A 21,667-nucleotide genomic window follows, 5' to 3' on the forward strand; every position below is an offset into this window, starting at 1 on the left:
CGTCACCCCCGGCAGGAGCGTCACCCCCGGCAGGAGCGTCACCCCCGGCAGGAGCGACACCCCCGGCAGGAGCGACACCCCCGGCAGCAGCGACACCCCCGGCAGCAGCGACACCCCCGGCAGCAGCGACACCCCCGGCAGCAGCGACACCCCCGGCAGCAGCGACACCCCCGGCAGGTTCCTCTGCTGCACCAGGTGAATATATCTTTTGGAGCATTTTGCAAAGTGAACCCCTTATATTATTGTGAGGTTTCCATAAACCCCACTGGTGGCGATGGCCGGATTCTGGGTCCCTGGGGAAGTTGTACGAGGGTGCACACCTGTCCACACAGCAGGGAAGGTCCAAGCATTTATAGACACAAGGATGAGCCGTAACATTGCAACCACTTACAATATTGTGTAGATGCCCCCTAGATACCCCCAAAGCTCTGGACCCTTTAAGACCTTGGACGTGTCCTGTACACGAGGCCGCTGGTGACCCTGCAAAACCCTTTTACATTTTTTACAAAAAATAAATAAATTTGAGAACAAAACCTCGACTGTCTGTAAAATAAATCTGCATTTCTCCAGGGTAAACGGAAACAAACGCATAGAAACCATCCAAAAATGTACATTAAAATATACAAGTGTATCGGAGGAGGTAATGAGAGGGTTACAAAATAAATTAGGGGGAGGAGGATGATTGATGGATAATGGATGATGATGTAAGGCTGCATGATTGGGATTCTGGAATGATTTCTCGTGCCTGCCCCCTGCTGGGCTGCACCCGCGTGTACACAGCCCGCAATCGTGGAAAGCCCCGTCCATAAACAGTAAGCTCCACCCACTCAGTATGATGGGAGGAGACTGCACCAGGAAGCTCTGCCTGCACAGATCGGGCAGGATGTGTATACGGGGTGTCTGACCTTGCAGGGTGGGCAGGTGACTGACAGTATTGTATGACCGGGGATAAAGGCCGGTTTTGGGGGGGGTGGGGGGCGTGGGTGGGGGAGGCGGCGGCAGCGTTTATGGCGGACAGTAATCTGCAAAGTACGGGTGCTGAAGAGCCTCATCTGCCGAAATCCTCTGTACCGGGTTGCACTTCAGCAGGTTCTGGAAACAGAGAAGAGAATCGGGGTGAAGGATCATTAGGGGCTAGGTGAGATTCTGGGGGGCAACGATAATGGGCCGGCCCTAAACAGTATATAATAGGACAGGCGTATGATCACAGGAGGCTGCCGAGACCCCCGATACCGATCACGGGGGTGCAGAGCCTCTATGTGAACGGAGCAGCAGTACGTATGGGCGACCACCCCGTCACACGTGCTCCGTCCACACCAGGGTCTGCGGGATGCTTGTGGTCGGTGGGGTCCCAGTGGTAAGACCCCCATAGATCATACATTACTTATCCAGATGGGGCTATATGTAGCTTATAGCACAACCTCTAATAACCGGCACATCAGGGGTTACATCACTGGGGTCCGATTGGACAAAATTCAGGGTCTTGCTCCCTTTCTTTGACTAAGCTCATGTTTAGTAAAAAATAAATATAACAATCTCCCGGAAACCATCAGCAAGTAGGCGGACGCCTGCCCCGCTGTACGATGTGCACACACCTCGCCCCCATGGACGCAGGATGGGTAGTCAATGTTGGGTGGGAGAGAATTCCGATAATAGCGAGCCGGCAGAGTCAGGGTGGGATGATAACGAGACCCCCGTCATCAATAACAAATCAAGATATTAGAAAGGCAGCTAAGAAGATTAACAGATCCGTCTACACCAACTTGCTGATGGTTTCCTGGTAGCAAGAAGACTTGGAGAGCCACAGCTGTCTATTTTATGAATGCTGGGAGTTGTAGTCGCACGTCAGCTGGACACACGACAGGTTTAGATGCAGTAACTTGTGGCGGAGATACCTGTAATAAGTCTCTTCCGGTTGCGTTCAGCTTGGGTACAACATTCACTAGAGATGTAGTCGCCGGGTACATGGGGTAAGGCTGGAAAAGGAAAAAACGGAAATGAACCAATCAGATCGTCCACATAAAAGCGGGAGCTGGGCGGCTATAGACGTAGCTACACTGCAGTACCAGGTATGGCCACTGCACAGAGGACGGCGCTGCACATGGTAGATTACACTGCTGCCATCTAGGGGTAAAATAGCAAATTACATCACAAGTAAAACTGGGAACTATTGGTCTCTTATATTATTATTATTGTTATTATTATTAGATTAGACAGCACATTTTCACGATCTCCGCTTCTTGTAAGTGACTGGAGACCTTCTGGTTCACATTCAGTCCTGACCTGGAGGCTCAGCTTACTATAACACTGTCACGGTCACCGCCCAGGTTTTCATTTCACTGACAGCAATCATAACTGGAGGCCGGTAACCTGCCGATGCCACACAGCTGATTGCTTTGTTACAGTGTATCGGCTCTTCTGTAAGGGGCCATGCAGCTGGGATTTCAGCCCACTGACAGCAAGCAGAGATCTAGATATTGAGGAGGCACGAAGTCTATTAGAAAGTTACAGAACTTTCCATTATTCAGTGACTCTTTGCTGATCGCTGGGGTCAGACTCAGCCCAGAAATGATCGGTAGAGGTTTAAGCCGGACACACGCGTGCCGCCGCTCATCGCCTCCGAGTCTTCCCATTATCGCCACCTCTGCTTGCTGCGCTCTCATCTCTGTCCACAGATGGCAGATGTGTCCTCCCCTCCATTATAAGGGGCATTTCAGGACCCTGCTCTTGGGATTGATGGAGGGCCAGCAGTTAGACCTCGGTAATCAGACCCCTTTCCTGTGTTTGGGAAAATATTGGCTGAGTTCGCACAACCCCTTTAAGTACAGAGCTGCGCTAGTTTGCGGCATGGCCGCCTTGTCATCTCAGTCCCGCTCCTCGGTGCGGCCGCCTCCATCTGTACCCTGCAGCCGGACATCCCCAGCCCCCCAGCTCACCTTATAGTCGGGTAACTTGGTCATCGCCTGCCACTGCTCCTCCGTCGGGGTCCCAAGCAACGTGTGCCGGGTTAAGGAACAGTCCTGACTATAAGGTCTGCGCCCCAAAGTCTACATCCCCTCCCCGACATCCACGGCGGAAAAAGGATATCGGAAAATCCTCTTCAGTTGGTCGTCTACGTCGTTCCCAGGAAACAGCGGCCTCCCGGCATTGGCCAGCTCTGTGGGGCGAGGACGGGACAATAACGTACAGCACGGAACCCACGCCGAGCGCCAGGACCCCACCTGCAGACTTACCTGCGAAGATGCAGCCGGCCGACCACATGTCTATAGAGGTGGAGTAGAGCTTGGCCCCAAAAAGCACATCAGGGGGGCGATACCAGAGCGTCACCACCTGGAGGACAGGATGACACACGGGTGTAAGAGGGGCAGGGAGGTCCGAGGTGCAATGTACCGGACATTAGTACCAGGCTCACCTCCGCGGAGTAGCACCGAACCGGGATCCCAAACGCCCGCGCCAGGCCGAAGTCTGCCAGCTTCAGCTCCCCGTTCTGAGGAGACAGCGGGCACAGAGGTCAGAGCCATGTACAAACGGCCCCGACGGGCATTACCAGCTCGTGCCGACTCCACAGGACTTGAAATAAAAAATATCACTCGACATCTTATAAACTTTTACAAGTGACTTTTCCAGCCTGGGGCCGACCAAAAAGAAAGACTTATCCCCCGGCGGAGCAGTCATCACATCTCCATCCCCTCCTCCAGGTCGTCTTACCCGGTTGATGAGCAGGTTCTGAGGCTTCAGGTCTCGGTGCAGAACGTTGCGACTGTGGCAGAAGGCAAGACCCTTCAGCAGCTGATACATGAAGGACTAAAAGGAGACAGAAGTCAGACACGCCATATACCACAGTACAGGGGGGCCGCTATATAGCACTGCTGAGTGGTCCGCACCATGCATCTCCAATATGGCCGACCCCCCGGGTACAGACTCACACGAGACAAGCGCTGATGCAATAATTTTACCTTCACGATTTCAGGATCTAAGTCGCCGTTACAGCTGTCAAAGTATTTCTTCAGATCCTGCAATGGAAAAAAAAAAAATAAATCACGTCAAGACGTCCAATGACCGACCAACGGATCTGGTGCCTGCACCCAAATATTAGGGGCTCTGCAGGGGAGGGTCTCGATGTTTGGAGGAAGAGCGGAGACCCCGCAGAAGAGCACAACTAATGTGGAGAGGAAGGACAGTGTCGGCTGGATCCAAAAGAGCGCAGGGACTGGTGACCCCACTACAAGGCCGGAAATAGCGAGGTCTGGGGGGCGACCGATGGAGGCAGGAGGAAACAAGGAAGATACAAATCTCAGACAAAGGAAGGAGAAGCGACAATGTAAATGCGGGAAGGAATTTTCGGAAGACCCTAAACAAGATAACACTGCTAAGCCGGAGAAGTTTGGTGGGCTGGACCCCAAGAGATGTGGATATGTAGACTGCAGCTTAGACCAGTATAATGTGAGTGCGGAGGTGGGCTCGGGTGGGAGGTAAAGGACAAAAGACCCCTGTGGGACCCCAGAACTGCACCTAGTGCACCATCACAAGAGGAGCCGCTCAGCGAGTTTCCTTACACTTTCTAGAGAGAACTGAACCGCGCACAGAAGGGGGCGACGAAAAGCGGGATCGGCCACCGCAAACAGAGAGCCCCTCTGGACTTTATGGCTTAGGCAGTGACAAGACGGGTCCCCGACTCATCAACTCTGAGGAGGAGAGGAGCCGAGGAGGGTCCCAAAGAGGCCGCAGGGTGGGCACAAATAGGCTGCATGGGCATTGTAAGATGCTTACTATGGGGGAGCAGGTGCAGTGTCCAGACCCTGCAAGAGAGAAAAATGGGAGGAACTACAGGGGACGACATCCCGATTAAATGACAGAGGAGATAAGTGGGGGGCTGCACGTAGGCTGTGGTCATTTACAAGGAGAGATCGGCAATAATCCCCCCGTCTGCGAGGGGCGGCCACCACTCACCTGATCACAATACTCGAAGACCAGCGTCAGCTTCTTGTCACTGTGCAGAACGTCATGTAACCTGCGAATGGGAAACGGCAGGGTGAGGGTGAGGAGCCATGTGCCATAGCCCCGAGAACCGGGGGATTGTCTACTCTTTTGTGTCCGCCGTTCTTCTAAGAGCCATCACCTTATTATTTTTCTGTCTCTGTAACTAATGGGGGTGTTTGTTGGTCACCATGATGGCTGCATAAGACCAAGCCTCTTCATGCCCACAGGCTCGTCAAGCACAACAGTAGCGACATTTCTCACCCTCTGTGGTCTCGTGACAAGCTGCAGCGGTGACAGCACAACGACAGCTCAGGAACCTGCAGCAATCACCGGGCTCCGCGGTAATGCCCGTGTAGATGGCACTAGATTGCTGAGCTGACTGATTGGCTGCAGCCATGGAACCTCTGCTGGCGCAGGGGAAGGCGAGCAATGCTGATGTGTCAGAAAGCTTTAATCCAACCCCCTTCGGAGGGCAGATCGGAGACGTCTGATCACCAGCGGCCGTTACCTGACGATGTTCTTGTGCTTCAGCTCCTTCAGGAGACAGATCTCTCGGAGAGCGGAGCTGGGGACCCCCTGCAGACACAGAGATGGGGTGACATACACAGCACAGACCCCCGTGCACCCATCACATCCACAGCTCTCACCTCATCGTCATCGTCCAGCCTCACACGTTTCAGGGCCACAATCTCATGGGTCTCGCGGTTCTTGGCTTTGAACACAGTGCCGTACGTTCCTGAGGGAGAATATAAGGGGCTAAAGCAGACAACAATCGTAGAGAATCGTGTCCTGAGCTCCTCCTGTGAGAGGGATGATGGGGGGCACCAGAGCTGTGTGTGCTGCCCCCAACACTGAGAGGACGCATCACCGACATCATCGCCCTCCGCAAGGCCACACCGCCCATCACCGATGACGTCATCAACCTCCTCAAGGCCACACCGCCCATCACCGACGACATCATCGCCCTCCGCAAGGCCACACCGCCCATCACCGATGACGTCATCAACCTCCTCAAGGCCACACCGCCCATCATCGACGACATCATCAACCTCCTCAAAGCCACACCGCCCATCACCGACGACATCGTCGCCCTCCTTAAGGCCACACCGCCCATCACCGTTGACATCATCGCCCTCCGCAAGGCCACACCGCCCATCACCGACAACATCATCGCCCTCCTCAAGGCCACACCGCCCATCACCGACGACATCATCGCCCTCCGCAAGGCCACACCGCCCATCACCGATGACGTCATCAACCTCCTCAAGGCCACACCGCCCATCATCGACGACATCATCAACCTCCTCAAAGCCACACCGCCCATCACCGACGACATCGTCGCCCTCCTTAAGGCCACACCGCCCATCACCGATGACGTCATCAACCTCCTCAAGGCCACACCGCCCATCACCGATGACATCATTGCCCTCCTTAAGGCCACACCGCCCATCACCGATGACATCATCGCCCTCCTCAAGGCCACACCGCCCATCACCGATGACATCATCGCCCTCCTCAAGGCTACACTGCCCATCACCGATGACGTCATCAGGATCCAAAGCGTCATACCGAGGACGAAGGACAGATCGGGTACATCTACAGTACAGAGGATGAAAGCATTAGTCCGCCCCTACAGTAGAGGATGAGGGCAGTAGTCCGCCCCTACAGTAGAGAGGATGAGGGCAGTAGTCCGCCCCTACAGTAGAGAGGATGAAGGCAGTAGTCCGCCCCTACAGTAGAGAGGATAAGGGCAGTAGCCTGCCCCTATAGAACAGATGATGAGGGCAGTAGTCCGCCCCTATAGAACAGAGGATGAGGGCAGTAGTCCGCCCCTATAGAACACAGGATGAGGGCAGTAGTCCGCCCCTATAGAACAGAGGATGAGGGCAGTAGTCCGCCCCTACAGTACAGAGGATGAGGGCAGTAGTCCGCCCCTACAATACAGAGGATGAATGCAGTAATCCGCCCCTATAGCACAGAGGACGAGGGCAGTAGTCCGCCCCTACAGTACAGAGGATGAGGGCAGTAGTCCGCCCCTACAGTAGAGGATGGGGGCAGTAGTCCGCCCCTATAGCACAAAAGATGAGGGCAGTAGTCCACCCCTATAGAACAGAGGATGAGGGCAGTAGTCCGCCCCTACAGTACAGAGGATGGGGGCAGTAGTCCGCCCCTACAGTACAGAGGATGGGGGCAGTAGTCCGCCCCTATAGCACAAAAGATGAGGGCAGTAGTCCACCCCTATAGAACAGAGGATGAGGGCAGTAGTCCGCCCCTATTGAACAGAGGATGGGGGCAGTAGTCCGCCCCTACAGTACAGAGGATGAGGGCAGTAGTCCGCCCCTACAGTACAGAGGATGAGGGCAGTAGTCCGCCCCATAGTACAGAGGATGAGGGCAGTAGTCCGCCCCTACAGTACAGAGGATGGGGGCAGTAGTCCGCCCCTACAGTACAGAGGATGGGGGCAGTAGTCCGCCCCTACAGCACAGAGGATGGGGGCAGTAGTCCGCCCCATAGTACAGAGGATGAGGGCAGTAGTCCGCCCCTACAGTACAGAGGATGGGGGCAGTAGTCCGCCCCTACAGTACAGAGGATGAGGGCAGTAGTCCGCCCCTATTGAACAGAGGATGGGGGCAGTAGTCCGCCCCTACAGCACAGAGGATGGGGGCAGTAGTCCGCCCCATAGTACAGAGGATGAGGGCAGTAGTCCGCCCCTACAGTACAGAGGATGGGGGCAGTAGTCCGCCCCATAGTACAGAGGATGAGGGCAGTAGTCCGCCCCTACAGTACAGAGGATGAGGGCAGTAGTCCGCCCCTATAGTACAGAGGATGAGGGCAGTAGTCCGCCCCTACAGTACAGAGGATGGGGGCAGTAGTCCGCCCCATAGTACAGAGGATGGGGGCAGTAGTCCGCCCCATAGTACAGAGGATGAGGGCAGTAGTCCGCCCCATAGTACAGAGGATGAGGGCAGTAGTCCGCCCCTACAGTACAGAGGATGGGGGCAGTAGTCCGCCCCATAGTACAGAGAATGAGGGCAGTAGTCCGCCCCTACAGTACAGAGGATGGGGGCAGTAGTCCGCCCCATAGTACAGAGGATGAGGGCAGTAGTCCGCCCCATAGTACAGAGAATGAGGGCAGTAGTCCGCCCCTACAGTACAGAGGATGGGGGCAGTAGTCCGCCCCATAGTACAGAGGATGAGGGCAGTAGTCCGCCCCTACAGTACAGAGGATGAGGGCAGTAGTCCGCCCCTACAGTACAGAGGATGAGGGCAGTAGTCCGCCCCTATTGAACAGAGGATGGGGGCAGTAGTCCGCCCCTATTGAACAGAGGATGGGGGCAGTAGTCCGCCCCTACAGCACAGAGGATGGGGGCAGTAGTCCGCCCCATAGTACAGAGCATGAGGGCAGTAGTCCACCCCTACAGTACAGAGGATGAGGGCAGTAGTCCGCCCCATAGTACAGAGGATGGGGGCAGTAGTCCGCCCCATAGTACAGAGGATGAGGGCAGTAGTCCGCCCCATAGTACAGAGGATGAGGGCAGTAGTCCGCCCCATAGTACAGAGCATGAGGGCAGTAGTCCACCCCTACAGTACAGAGGATGAGGGCAGTAGTCCGCCCCATAGTACAGAGGATGGGGGCAGTAGTCCGCCCCATAGTACAGAGGATGAGGGCAGTAGTCCGCCCCATAGTACAGAGGATGAGGGCAGTAGTCCGCCCCGGTCAGTGCACGCTCCCCTCAGCGCCGCCCAGGCCGCACATCCCCGGCCTCTCCTGCCGTTTCTTCGGTTTTCTCACCTTCTCCAATCTTTTCCAGCTTCTCGTATTTCTGCATCTTTCCGCTGTCAGGCCACTCTGCAAATGCGCATGCGTGGATACAAAGCCCCGCCCCATCGGTAATGTGTGCAAAATAAATAAAATGTAAGCCGCTCTCCTAGCCAATGGGAATAGACTACTGGGTGACGTCACGGCTGAAGTCATCACCATGGGAAAAAAGCAGCCACAAAGCCCGCCCAGTCTCATTAACCCCTTAGTGACGGGGCCAATTGACACAGTTCTGACCACTGTCCCTTTATGAGGTTCTAGCTCTGGAGCTTCAGCGGATCCCGGAGATTCTGACATTGTTTCCTCCTGACATATTGTACTTCATGTCAGTGGTAAAAGTTCTACCATATGACTTGCGTTTATTGATGAAAAAAAAGAAATTTGGAGAACATTTTTGCAATTTTTCAATTTTTAAACTATGACTTTTTGTGCCCTTAAATCAGACAGATATGTCACACAAAATAGATAATAAGTAACATTTCCCACATGTCTACTTTACATCAGCACAATTTCGGAAACATATATTTTTTTTTGTTAGGACGTTATAAGGGTTAACAGTTGACCAGCAATTTCTCATTTTTGCAACAAAATTTGCAAAACCATTTTTTTTACGGACCACCTCACACTTGAAGTGACTTTGAGGGATCTATATGACAGAAAATACCCAAAAGTGACACCATTCTAAAAACTGCACCCCTCAAGGTGCTAAAAACCACATTCAAGAAGTTTACTAACCCTTCTGGTGCTTCTTCACAAGAACTAAAGCAATGTGGAAGGAGAAAATGAACATTTTACTTTTCTTTACATTTTCAGAACCAATTTTTTTTTATTTTCACCAGTGTAAAAAGAGAAAATGAACCACAAAAGTTGTTGTCCAATTTGTCCTGAGTACGCCGATACCCCATATGTGGGGGTAATCCACTGTTTGGGTGCATGGCAGAGCTCGGAAGGGAAGGAGCGCCATTCGACTTTTTCAACGCAGAATTGGCTGGAATTGAGATCGGACGCCATGTCGTATTTGCAGAGTCCCTGATGTGCCTGAACAGTGGAAACCCCCAATTCTAACTCCAACCCAAACCCCAACACACCCCTAACCCTAATCCCAATTGTCACAGATCCCTTCTCCGTGGTGTCACTAATTCGTCACGTGCCCGCTCTCAGCACGTGACTTGGGGTTGTGCCTGCGAGGGTTAATCTATCTCCCCACTCTCAGTCCAGCATTCAACCTCTGTCCTATGCTGTAATGGGAGCATAAATCACACACCGACCCAGGCCACACACCCGCTCATACATGCTGCCACCACTCATGGAACACACAGGCGATGAGTCCCGGAAATATTAATACTAATAATGTCTACCACTCATAAGGCTCACACACCTTAGGCTATGGATTCGTTAGAACATTCAAGGTTCAACTTGATAAAGTTTATACTTTAATACAAAAAGGTTCAGTGCTTACAGTAAGAAAAAGGTATAAAAATATGATAAAAAGAAGACATACAATTTATGCAAAAGAGTATAACATAAACAGGAGAAAACTTACAGAAATCATCTAATTTGGTAGTCTGCTTTCTGAGGGGGGGTGAATATGGAGTTGGTGGAACTCATCAGCTTCTCAGGCTACCCTCACATGTGAACACGATTCTTCGTATACAGGTCTAATTTATAGCTTTGGTCTGGAGGTCAGATTTCTAGACCAGCCCCTCAAGTTAATATCATAATTGCCTGTTTTTGATTGGACCATGACCATGCTACCAACGAATATATTATTTTCTCTTTGTGTAAACGTTCTCACAGAGATACTATTAGGCCGTAATTGACATCCATCTTCCAAGAGCTAGGAGGTGTCAAGTGTTACCCTTTCTTCTTGGTCCTAGCTAGACCCCCTGGGGAGATTGGAGACAGAATTCTACTTGTCTCAGGAAAATGCACATTAACATCTGGGTGAGACCTGCTGTCAGGACAGATGTTACATTATCACTAGTCACACATATAACCCTAGACATATGTCACTACACACACACACACACACACACACACACACACACACACACATATATATACACACACATATTTCACCACACCTCCCTCCTTATGAACGTGCATGGGGGTTGACTTACAGGTCAGCTCCTGAGAGCATATCTGGTTCCGCCCCACCATGGTGAGATAGGCCATCAGCATTGCCAGGATCGACTCCCTTCTTATGTTGTATTGTGAAATCATATTGCTGTAATATCAGACTCCATCTAAGCAATTTCCCGTTGTCCCCAACTACTCTGTTGAGCCAACTCAATGGGTTATGATCTGTGATCACGGTGAAGTTGCGCCCATAGAGGTATGGTTGCAGCTTCCGCAGAGCCAACACAATTGCCAAACATTCTTTTTCAAAGCCACTTCTCTGGTCAGGGGTATCTGCCAGTATCCCCTACTCAGGTCCATGATGGTGAGGTACGATGCTTTAGCTAGCTGCTCTAACAGCTCATCTATCCTCGGCATGGGGTAGACCTCACATGTAGTCAGTACATTTAACTTCCTGTAGTCTACACAGAACCGGGTAGTACGGTCCTTTTTTGGGACAAGAACTACAGGCGAGGCCCTGGCACTCTGGGATTTGTGTATCACCTTGAGGTTCAGCATCTCCTCTCCCTGTTCCCTCATGTGTGCCTTCACCTCTGCTGACACCCGGTATGCAGACTGCCGTACTGGGGGATTAGTACCAGTGTCCACATGGTGAACTGCTAAGTGTGTCCTCCCAGGCTCCCCTGTGAAGACTTCGGTGAACTCGCTGAGCGCCCCAATCAGCTCAGACCTCTGACTGTGGGATAGCTCAGGGTTAAACTGCTGACTCCAGGGACTCCATGTACTGAGTCCCGGCCCCCACATCCAGTAACAGATCAGCCTCCCCCTCTTCAGGCAGGCTACAGACAGGTAAGATAAGTGGCGGACACTGACAGCTTTGGGCCCCTGTGCAAGAAATGTGTCTGGGCCCCCCTCCCTGCCCAGCATCATACCTCCCAACTTTTGAAGATGGTAAAGAGGGACAAGGTTTGCGGCGCGCAACGCGCGCCACGGCAAATTTTAGGCCACGCCTCTGAACACACCCATTCATAACTAGTCACACCCATATCCACGTCCCAACCACACCCATTTAGCACTGCTGATCACACTGTTTCATAAACAATAATTATAAACAAAAAAATATGGCCACACAGTGCTCCATACTGTATAATGGCCCCATATGATGCTCAATACTGTATAATGGCCACACATGATGCTCCATACTGTATAATGGCCCCATATGATGCTCAATACTGTATAATGGCCACACATGATGCTCCATACTGTATAATGACCGCACATGATGCTCCATACTGTATAATGACCCCACATGATGCTCCATACTGTATAATGGCCCCACATGATGCTCCATACTGTATAATGGCCGCACATGATGCTCCATACTGTATATTGGCCGCACATGATGCTCCATACTGTATAATGGCCGCACATGATGCTCCATACTGTATATTGGCTGCACATGATGCTCCATTACCGTATAATGACCACACATGATGCTCCATACTGTATACTGGCTGCACATGATGCTCCATACTGTATAATGGCCGCACATGATGCTCCATACTGTATATTGGCTGCACATGATGCTCCATACTGTATAATGACCACACATGATGCTCCATACTGTATATTGGCTGCACATGATGCTCCATACTGTATAATGGCCGCACATGATGCTCCATACTGTATAATGGCCGCACATGATGCTCCATACTGTATAATGGCCGCACATGATGCTCCATACTGTATAATGACCACACATGATGCTCCATACTGTATAATGACCACACATGATGCTCCATACTGTATAATGACCCCACATGATGCTCCATACTGTATAATGGCCGCACATGATGCTCCATACTGTATAATGACCGCACATGATGCTCCATACTGTATAATGGCCGCACATGATGCTCCATACTGTATATTGGCTGCACATGATGCTCCATTACCGTATAATGACCACACATGATGCTCCATACTGTATACTGGCTGCACATGATGCTCCATACTGTATAATGGCCGCACATGATGCTCCATACTGTATAATGGCCGCACATGATGCTTCATACTGTATAATGATCCCACATGATGCTCCATACTGTATATTGGCTGCACATGATGCTCCATACTGTATAATGGCCGCACATGATGCTCCATACTGTATATTGGCACCACTGTACTATGTGCACATATATAGTGTTATATGCACTGAGCACTGACCAGGCTGCAGGACCTCACATTATAATATATTATATTATGTGAGGTCCTGCAGCCTGGTCAGTGCTCAGTGCATATAACACTATATATGTGCACATAGTACAAATATATATCTGATATGTAATGTGGGATGTCCTGGAGCCGGGCTCAGGGTCACACAGTGCAGGGTGAGGATCACCGTGACTTAGGCCATGTGCACACGTTCAGGATTTTTCGCGTTTTTTCGCTATAAAAACGTGATAAAAACGCGAAAAAAACGCTTACATATGCCTCCTATTATTTACAGGGTATTCCGCATTTTTTGTGCAAATGTTGCTTTTTTTTCCGTGAAAAAATCGCATCGCGGAAAAAAAAAGCAACATGTTAATTAAAAATGCGGAATTGCGGGGATTCCGCACACCTAGGAGTGCATTGATCTGCTTACTTCCCGCACGGGGCTATGCCCACCATGCGGGAAGTAAGCAGATTATGTGCGGTTGGTACCCAGGGTGGAGGAGAGGAGACTCTCCTCCACGGACTGGGCACCATATAATTGGTCAAAAAAAAAGAATTAAAATAAAAAATAGTGATATACTCACCCTCTGATGGCCCCCGAAGTGTTCCCGCCTCTCCGGTGCATGCTTTCTCTTCCGTTCCTATAGATGGTGTGGTTCAGGACCTGTGATGATGTCGCTGTCTTGTGATTGGTCGCGTGACCGCTCATGTGACTCACGCGACCAATCACAAGCCGCGACGTCATCGAAGGTTCTGAACCACACCGGCATCTATAGGAACGGACGCCGCTGAGGAGATTGGCTGTCTGCAGAGGGTGAGTATAACCATTTTTTTATTTTTTTTATTATTTTTAAACATTCTATCTTTTACTATAGATGCTACATAAGCTGCATCTATAGTAAAAAGTTGGTCACACTTGTCAAACAGTATGTTTGACAAGTGTGACCAACTTGTCAGTCAGTTTTCCAAGCGATGCTACAGATCGCTTGGAAAACTTTAGCATTCTGCAAGCTAATTACGCTTGCAGAATGCTAAAAAAACCGCAAAAAAAACGCAAAAAAAAATAATGCGGATTTCTTGCAGAAAATTTCCGGTTTTCTTCAGGAAATTTCTGCAAGAAATCCGGACGTGTGCACATACCCTTATTGCTGCAGCTTCAGCTTACATGGAGATCGGGTGACGCTGGAGCCTGGACCTTATCTGTCTGTAAGTTTAAGATGGTGCAATAAGGCCATGTGCACACGTTCAGTATTTTTCGTGTTTTTTTCGCGTTTTTTCGCTATAACAATGTGATAAAAACGCGAAAAAACCGCTAACATATGCCTCCTATTATTTACAGTGTATTCCGCATTTTTTGTGCAAATGTAGCCTTTTTTTCCGTGAAAAAATCGCATAGCGGAAAAAAAAGCAACATGTTCATTAAAATGCTGAATTGCGGGGATTCCGCACACCTAGGAGTGCATTGATCTGCTTACTTCCCGCACGGGGCTGTGCACACCATGCGGGAAGTAAGCAGATTATATGCGGTTGGTACCCAGGGTGGAGGAGAGGAGACTCTCCTCCACGGACTGGGCACCATATAATTAGTCAAAAATAAAGAATTAAAATAAAAAATAGTCATATACTCACCTTCGATGGCCTCCGGAGTCTTCCCGCCTCTCAGGTGCAAGGTGCATGCTGCCGCTTCGGTTCCTATAGCTGGTGTGCGGTGAAGGACCTGCGATGACGTCGCGGTCTTGTGATTGGTCGCGAGACCGGTCATGTGACTGCTCACGTGACCGCGACGTCATGGAAGGTCCTGAACCACACCATCTATAGGAACGGACGCCGCTGAGGAGATCCGCTGTCTGCAGGTGAGTATAACCATTTTTTTTATTTTTTTTTATTATTTTTAAACATTCTATCTTTTACTATTGATGCTGCATAGGCTGCATCTATAGTAACAAGTTGGTCACACTTGTCAAACAGTATGTTTGACAAGTGTGACCAACCTGTCAGTCAGTTTTCAGAAAACTTTAGCATTCTGCAAGCTAATTACGCTTGCAGAATGCTAAAAAAAAAACGCAAAAATACACGCAAAAAAAAAATGCGGATTTCTTGCAGAAAATTTCCGGTTTTCTTCAGGAAATTTCTGCAAGAAATCCGGACGTGTGCACATACCCTTAATCTCACAGTACAGATAGATCTACAGAAAGCAGATAAGAAAGCAGGAATGAGATGAAGCCCTTCACATACCTCCTGCCCGGGACCCCATGGCTTTCTACTAACTTCATCTCTCCTCTCCAGGCCTCCGGCAGAGTGAAACAGGCACGCAGGTGACGTCAGGTCAGCAGACACACAGCCTGCTGTCTGCAATAGGAGGATGCCGGCTGGCACTTGTATGTACACTGCTAATACAGTGCGGGGCCTGCACCGATCTACAGCAGCAGCAGAAAGCCGGGGCCCTGTACGCCCCTGCCTGCAAGGGCCCCCCTCCACCTCCGGGCCCCGGTGCGGCTGCACCGGTTGAACCGGCGGTAGGTCCGCCCCTGGGTAAGACACAGGCCTCCCTGGCATGATGAGCCTTCAGCATATTCACATGAAATAATTTCTGACGCTTTGCATGCTCATCTAGTGTCACCACATAATTAACATCATTCAGCTGCTTATGTACAGTGTATGGTCCCTCCCATGCGGCCTGCAATTTATTCTGTAACATAGGGACCAACACCCAAACCTTCTGCCCCTCCTCGTAGGCCCTCAGTCTGGCATTACGGTCGTTCCAGACCTTCTGGTTGATTTGGGCCTGGGTCACGTTCTCATGGGCCAGGTTACTCAGTTTTTGCATTCTCTCTCTGAGCCGCAGTACATATTCGACCAATGAGACTCCAGTAGTTTCGGGGTCGCCCTCCCAACAGTCCTTAATCACATCAAGTGGCCCCCTGGCCCTCCTCCCATAAACCAGTCCAAAGGGGGAGAATCCAGTAGATGCCTGGGGTACCTCTCTGTAGGCAAACAACAGATGGCGGAGGTACCGCTCCCAGTCTCTCCCTTCAGTCTCCACCAGCATTTTCAGCATTTGCTTTAATGTTCCGTTAAAACGCTCGCAGAGTCCGTTGGTTTGGGGATGATAGGCGCTGGCCACAACATGCTGTACTTGTATTCTTTCACAGAGGCTTTCCATCAGATCAGACATGAACTGGGTTCCCTGATCGGTCAACAATTCCCTGGGGAAACCCACACGAGAACACAGTCAGTAAAGCATCCGCCACTTTGTCTGCTCGAATGGAGGATAGTGCCACAGCTTCCGGGTATCGTGTAGCATAGTCCACCACTGTGAGGATGAACTTTTTACCAGAGCTGCTAGGGATTGCAAGTGGCCTATGATATCCACAGCCACTCGCTGGAAAGGCTCATCGATCACAGGCAGTGGTATCAATGGAGCTTTCTGTATACTCCCGGACTTCCCAACTCTCTGACAAACTACACATGATCGGCAGTAATTGGCAATATCTGTCCCCATCTTGGGCCAATAGAAGTTATGTGTCAGGCGAGCTTTAGTCTTTCGTATTCCAAGGTGTCCGGCCAAAGGAATTTCATGGGCAATCCTCAATAATTGTTCCCTAAATGGATAAGGGACGATCAGCCGCCATTCATAATCCCAAGATTCTGTAGTATCCGTGGGGATAGCCTCTGTATACAGTCTGCCCTGGTCCCAGTATACTTTCTCTGTCAGAAGCAGCAGGGGGTCGGTCTGCAAGACATCTGAGCTCCTCCAGACTGACATCTGTCCTCAGGGCCTCCTGGAAGCTCTGACGGTCAGCCTGCAGGCCCTGGCCTAGTGTGACTGCCAGGCCCTGGTCTGAAGCTGAGTCTTCAGTGTCTGTTATCAGGGACCTTGTTGGGTCTGCCATGTATGGAGGCTCCGGTACCACAGTATGGGCCTCCTGTCCTGGCAGTTCTGTCTGAGACTCATCCTCTAATCGCTGGGCCTGAGTCTGAGCTGCAGCCTGACTCCGGGTCACAGCTGCCACATATTTACAGTCCTGTGCATTGGGACATTTTCCCTCCTCACACGGGATCTCAGGTGGGTCACTTTCTTCCACCTTCTCTGTAGCATTTACTTGCAAGGGAGGAACATAGTGGGACACCATCCTCCCCAGGTCCGTGCCTAGCAACACATTGGTGGGGATAGCCTCTGATACTCCCACTTCCCTCAGTCCTTTCCCTGCTCCCCAGTCCAGGTACACACGGGCCATGGGCACGGCAGGGCTGACCCCTCCAATCCCGGTTATAGACATAGTCTTTCCTGGTATGATATCGGCAGGGGTTATCATGGCTGGACGCACCAGGGTTACCTCTGCCCAGTGTCCCTGAGACCAATGGTGACTTTATTGCCAACAGTGACAGATTGACAGTTCTCATTTGCCCTCGCATCAGAGCCGGCCACAAAGAGGACAGACGGTGGGGACACAGACGGCTTTGTGGTGGTAGTTGGACGTTTCTCCCTATCAGGGCAGACAGCGCTAACATGTCCTACTTTATTGCAGGAGAAGCATCAGCGTGCATCGCCTAGAGAATGTCTATTCTCCGGGGCCCCATATAAGGTGGGCTTGGACATCACTGGTGATCGCCCGGCAGAGGGAGAAGGGTCCCCGTTTGGCTTACCTCCCCTCCAGCTGAATCCCGATGGCTTCCGCACCTCAGGCATCCTGTTAGCCACATAGCAGTCCGCAATCCTTGCAGCCTGATCCGCAGTTTGTGGCTGCCGATCACACACATATTGTTGTATATCCGTGGGGCACATGTGAAGAAATTGATCCTTGACCATAAGATCCGTTAAGCCCTCAAAATTGTTAACAGAAAGTCTCCTGATCCATTGGTGGAACGTGGTCATCAAGGTGCTCACAACAACCGCATAGCTGTCAGTTGATGCACGTTGGAGGTTCCGGAACTTCCTCCGATACACTTCTGGTGTTAGGCCGGCGTCACACTCGGCGTAAGACAATACGCCACGTATTATACGTCCGTACTACGGCCGTAATACGGAGAAATGTTCCCAAAATAGTGATCCGTAGTCAGGGTGTGTCAGCGTATTTTGCGCATGGCATCCTCCGTATGTAATCCGTATGCCATCCGTACTGCGAGATTTTCGCGCAGGCTTGCAAAACCGACATCTAATGGATTTATGTGCTCAAATGTTCGGGAAAACATATATACAGTATATATATATATATATATGTCATTGAGACACATATATATATATTCTGTATTTAGATTTCATTCAGCGCGATATCTGTGATAAGCCGGTAATTCAATTGCCGGCTTTTCATTTCTCCTGCACAAACCCGACAGGATATGAGACATGATTACATACAGTAAACCATCTCATATCCCTTTTTTTTTGCATATTCCACACTACTAATGTTAGTAGTGTGTATGTGCAAAATTTCAGCGCTGTAGCTGCTAAAATAAAGGGTTAAATGGCGAAAAAAATTGGCGTGGGCTCCCGCGCAATTTTCTCCGCCAGAATGGTAAAGCCAGTGACTGAGGGCAGATATTAATAGCCAGGAGAGGGTCCATGGTTATTGGCCCCCCCGTGGCTAAAAACATCTGCCCCCAGCCACCCCAGAAAAGGCACATCTGGAAGATGCGCCTATTCTGGCACTTGGCCACTCTCTTCCCACTCCCTGTAGCGGTGGGATATGGGGTAATGAAGGGTTAATGCCACCTTGCTATTGGAAGGTGACATTAAGCCAGATTAATGATGGAGAGGCGTCAATTATGACACCTATCCATTATTAATCCAATTGTAGGAAAGGGTTAAAAAACACACACACACATGATTGAAAAGTATTTTAATGAAATAAACACACAGGTTGTTGTAATAATTTATTGTTCTCTCAAATCCATTTGCAGTCCCTCGCTTGGCAACATAATAAACGCACAAGATACATACCCTCTCTGATGTACTGTCAGGTCCAACGATGTAATCCATCTGAAGGGGTTAACTAATATTACAAGCAGGAGCCCTGCTATAATGCAGCTGTGCTCCGTGCCTGTAATTCCCCTGCGAATGAATGAAATGTAGGTCAATGACCTACATTTCATTCATTCGCGGTGAGGCGCCCTCTGGTGGATGTTCTCATGAACTGCAGCCTGGGAACTTTTTCCCACGCTCCAGGTCATATGAGGACATCCACCAGGGGGCGCATCACCGCGACTGAAGGAAATGTAGGTCAATGACCTACATTTCATTCATTCGCCGGGGATTACAGGCACGGAGCACAGCTGCATTAGCAGGGCTCCTGCCTGTAATATTAGTTAACCCCTTCAGATGGATTACATCGTTGGACCTGACAGTACATCAGAGAGGGTATGTATCTTGTGCGTTTATTATGTTGCCAAGCGAGGGACTGCAAATGGATTTGAGAGAACAATAAATTATTACAACAACCTGTGTGTTTATTTCATTAAAATACTTTTCAATCATGTGTGTGTGTGTTTTTTAACCCTTTCCTACAATTGGATTAATAATGGATAGGTGTCATAATTGACGCCTCTCCATCATTAATCTGGCTTAATGTCACCTTCCAATAGCAAGGTGGCATTAACCCTTCATTACCCCATATCCCACCGCTACAGGGAGTGGGAAGAGAGTGGCCAAGTGCCAGAATAGGCGCATCTTCCAGATGTGCCTTTTCTGGGGTGGCTGGGGGCAGATGTTTTTAGCCACGGGGGGGCCAATAACCATGGACCCTCTCCTGGCTATTAATATCTGCCCTCAGTCACTGGCTTTACCATTCTGGCGGAGAAAATTGCGCGGGAGCCCACGCCAATTTTTTCCGCCATTTAACCCTTTATTTTAGCAGCTACAGCGCTGAAATTTTGCACATACACACTACTAACATTAGTAGTGTGGAATATGCAAAAAAACGGGGGATATGAGATGGTTTACTGTATGTAATCATGTCTCATATCCTGTCGGGTTTGTGCAGGAGAAATGAAAAGCCGGCAATTGAATTACCGACTTGTCACTAACACCGCTGCGTATTTCTCGCAAGTCACACTGCTGGTCCGTGTGGAATCCGTATTTTTCTCGCCCCCATAGACTTTCATTGGCGATTTTTTTGCGCAGTACGCTGACAAACGCAGCATGCTGCGATTTTGTACGGCCGTAGAAAGCCGTATAATACTGAACCGTAATATACGGCTAATAGGAGCAGCCCCATTGAGAATAATTGTGCCGTATGTTATGCGAGTTTTACGGACGTAGTTTCTGCGCTCTTACGTCCGTAAAACTCGCCAGTGTGACGCCGGCCTTAGGCTGTATTTCCTGACCAGGGCCTCCTTTCTGGCCTCATAGTTTTCATCAAGCTCTGGTGGGAGGCCAGCAAAAACTTCCAGGGCTTTGCCTCTCAACCCTGGGGTTAGATACTGCGCCCACTGCTCATGGGGTAGATGGTATAGCCTGCAGGTTTTTTCAAACCCCTGAAGGAAAGTATCTAAGTCCGTATCCTTCTCTATCACAAGAAAGTTTTACAAACGTGGTCTCCTTGGATTTATGTCCTGGGAGGGGGTTAATAATAATAATAATCTTTATTTATATAGCGCCAACATATTCCGCAGCGCTTTACAGTTTAACAGTTTCAAACACAACAGTCATAGGTAACAACGTTAACAATACAATAATAAAGCAAAATAAGCTGCCCCTGCTCGTGAGAGCTTACAATCTACAACAGGGGTGTCAAACTGCATTCCTCGAGGGCCTCAAACCATGCGTGTTTTCAAGATTTCCTTCTCATTGCACAAGGTGCTGGAATCATTCTGTGCAGGTGATTAAATGATCACCTGTGCAATACAAGGAAATCCTGAAAACATGACCTGTTTGCAGCCCTTGAGGAATGCAGTTTGACACCCCTGATCTACAGTGAGGTGGGGGAGATACAAAGCACAGGTGTGTATTTACAATGATGTATTTACAATGATGGTCCGGCCATCTTCAGGGGGTGGGGGGTAGATGGAGATAGTGAATGGGCTACACACACACACACAAACATAAAATGACTTTGATTAATTAACGTGATTGGCCGCTCTGAACAAATGTGTTTTGAGCGAGCGCCTAAAACTATGCAAGTTGTGGATGGTCCTAATATCTTGGGGTAGAGCATTCCAGAGGATTGGCGCAGCACGGGAGAAGTCTTGGAGTCGGGAGTGGGAGGTACGGATTAGTGCAGAGGTTAGTCGAAAGTCTTTTGCAGAGCGCAGCGGTCGGTTAGGCCGATAGACAGAAATGAGGGAGGAGATGTAAGGGGGTGCCGCACTGTGGAGAGCTTTGTGGGTGAGAACAAGTGCTTTGAATTGTATCCTGTAATGAATGGGCAGCCAGTGTAACGACTGGCGGATGCATCTGAGTAACGATTAGTCAGATAGACGACCCTGGCTGCCGCATTAAGGATAGACTGGAGAAGGGAAAGTCGCGTGAGGGGGAGGCCAATTAATAGAGCATTGCAGTAGTCCAGGCGGGACTGGATTAGGGCGACAGTGAGGGTTTTTGTTGTCTCCATGGTGAGAAAAGGGCGGATTCTAGAG

The 21,667-nt window shown here is 50.1% G+C and overlaps 1 protein-coding gene and 1 pseudogene across 1 annotated transcript; both read right to left on the reverse strand.

Moving 5' to 3' along the window:
- Positions 1–540: 540 nt before the first annotated feature.
- CDK5 (cyclin dependent kinase 5) lies at positions 541–8,889 on the reverse strand. The gene is made up of 12 exons (XM_077267958.1): positions 8,774–8,889; positions 5,628–5,716; positions 5,489–5,556; positions 4,951–5,011; positions 3,957–4,013; positions 3,709–3,804; positions 3,413–3,487; positions 3,234–3,330; positions 3,088–3,157; positions 2,937–2,997; positions 1,896–1,976; positions 541–1,092 (listed from the first exon to the last, which is right to left on the reverse strand). The coding sequence occupies exons 1-12, from the start codon at positions 8,808–8,810 to the stop codon at positions 1,006–1,008; spliced, it is 879 nt and encodes a 292-aa protein (XP_077124073.1). The 5' UTR covers positions 8,811–8,889; the 3' UTR covers positions 541–1,005.
- A 5,403-nt stretch (positions 8,890–14,292) lies between these two features.
- Positions 14,293–20,602, reverse strand: LOC143782233 (uncharacterized; annotated as a pseudogene).
- Positions 20,603–21,667: the final 1,065 nt, after the last annotated feature.

Source organism: Ranitomeya variabilis, chromosome 6 (genome assembly GCF_051348905.1).
Source record: "Ranitomeya variabilis isolate aRanVar5 chromosome 6, aRanVar5.hap1, whole genome shotgun sequence".
In the NCBI taxonomy this organism is placed as follows: Eukaryota; Metazoa; Chordata; class Amphibia; order Anura; family Dendrobatidae; genus Ranitomeya; species Ranitomeya variabilis.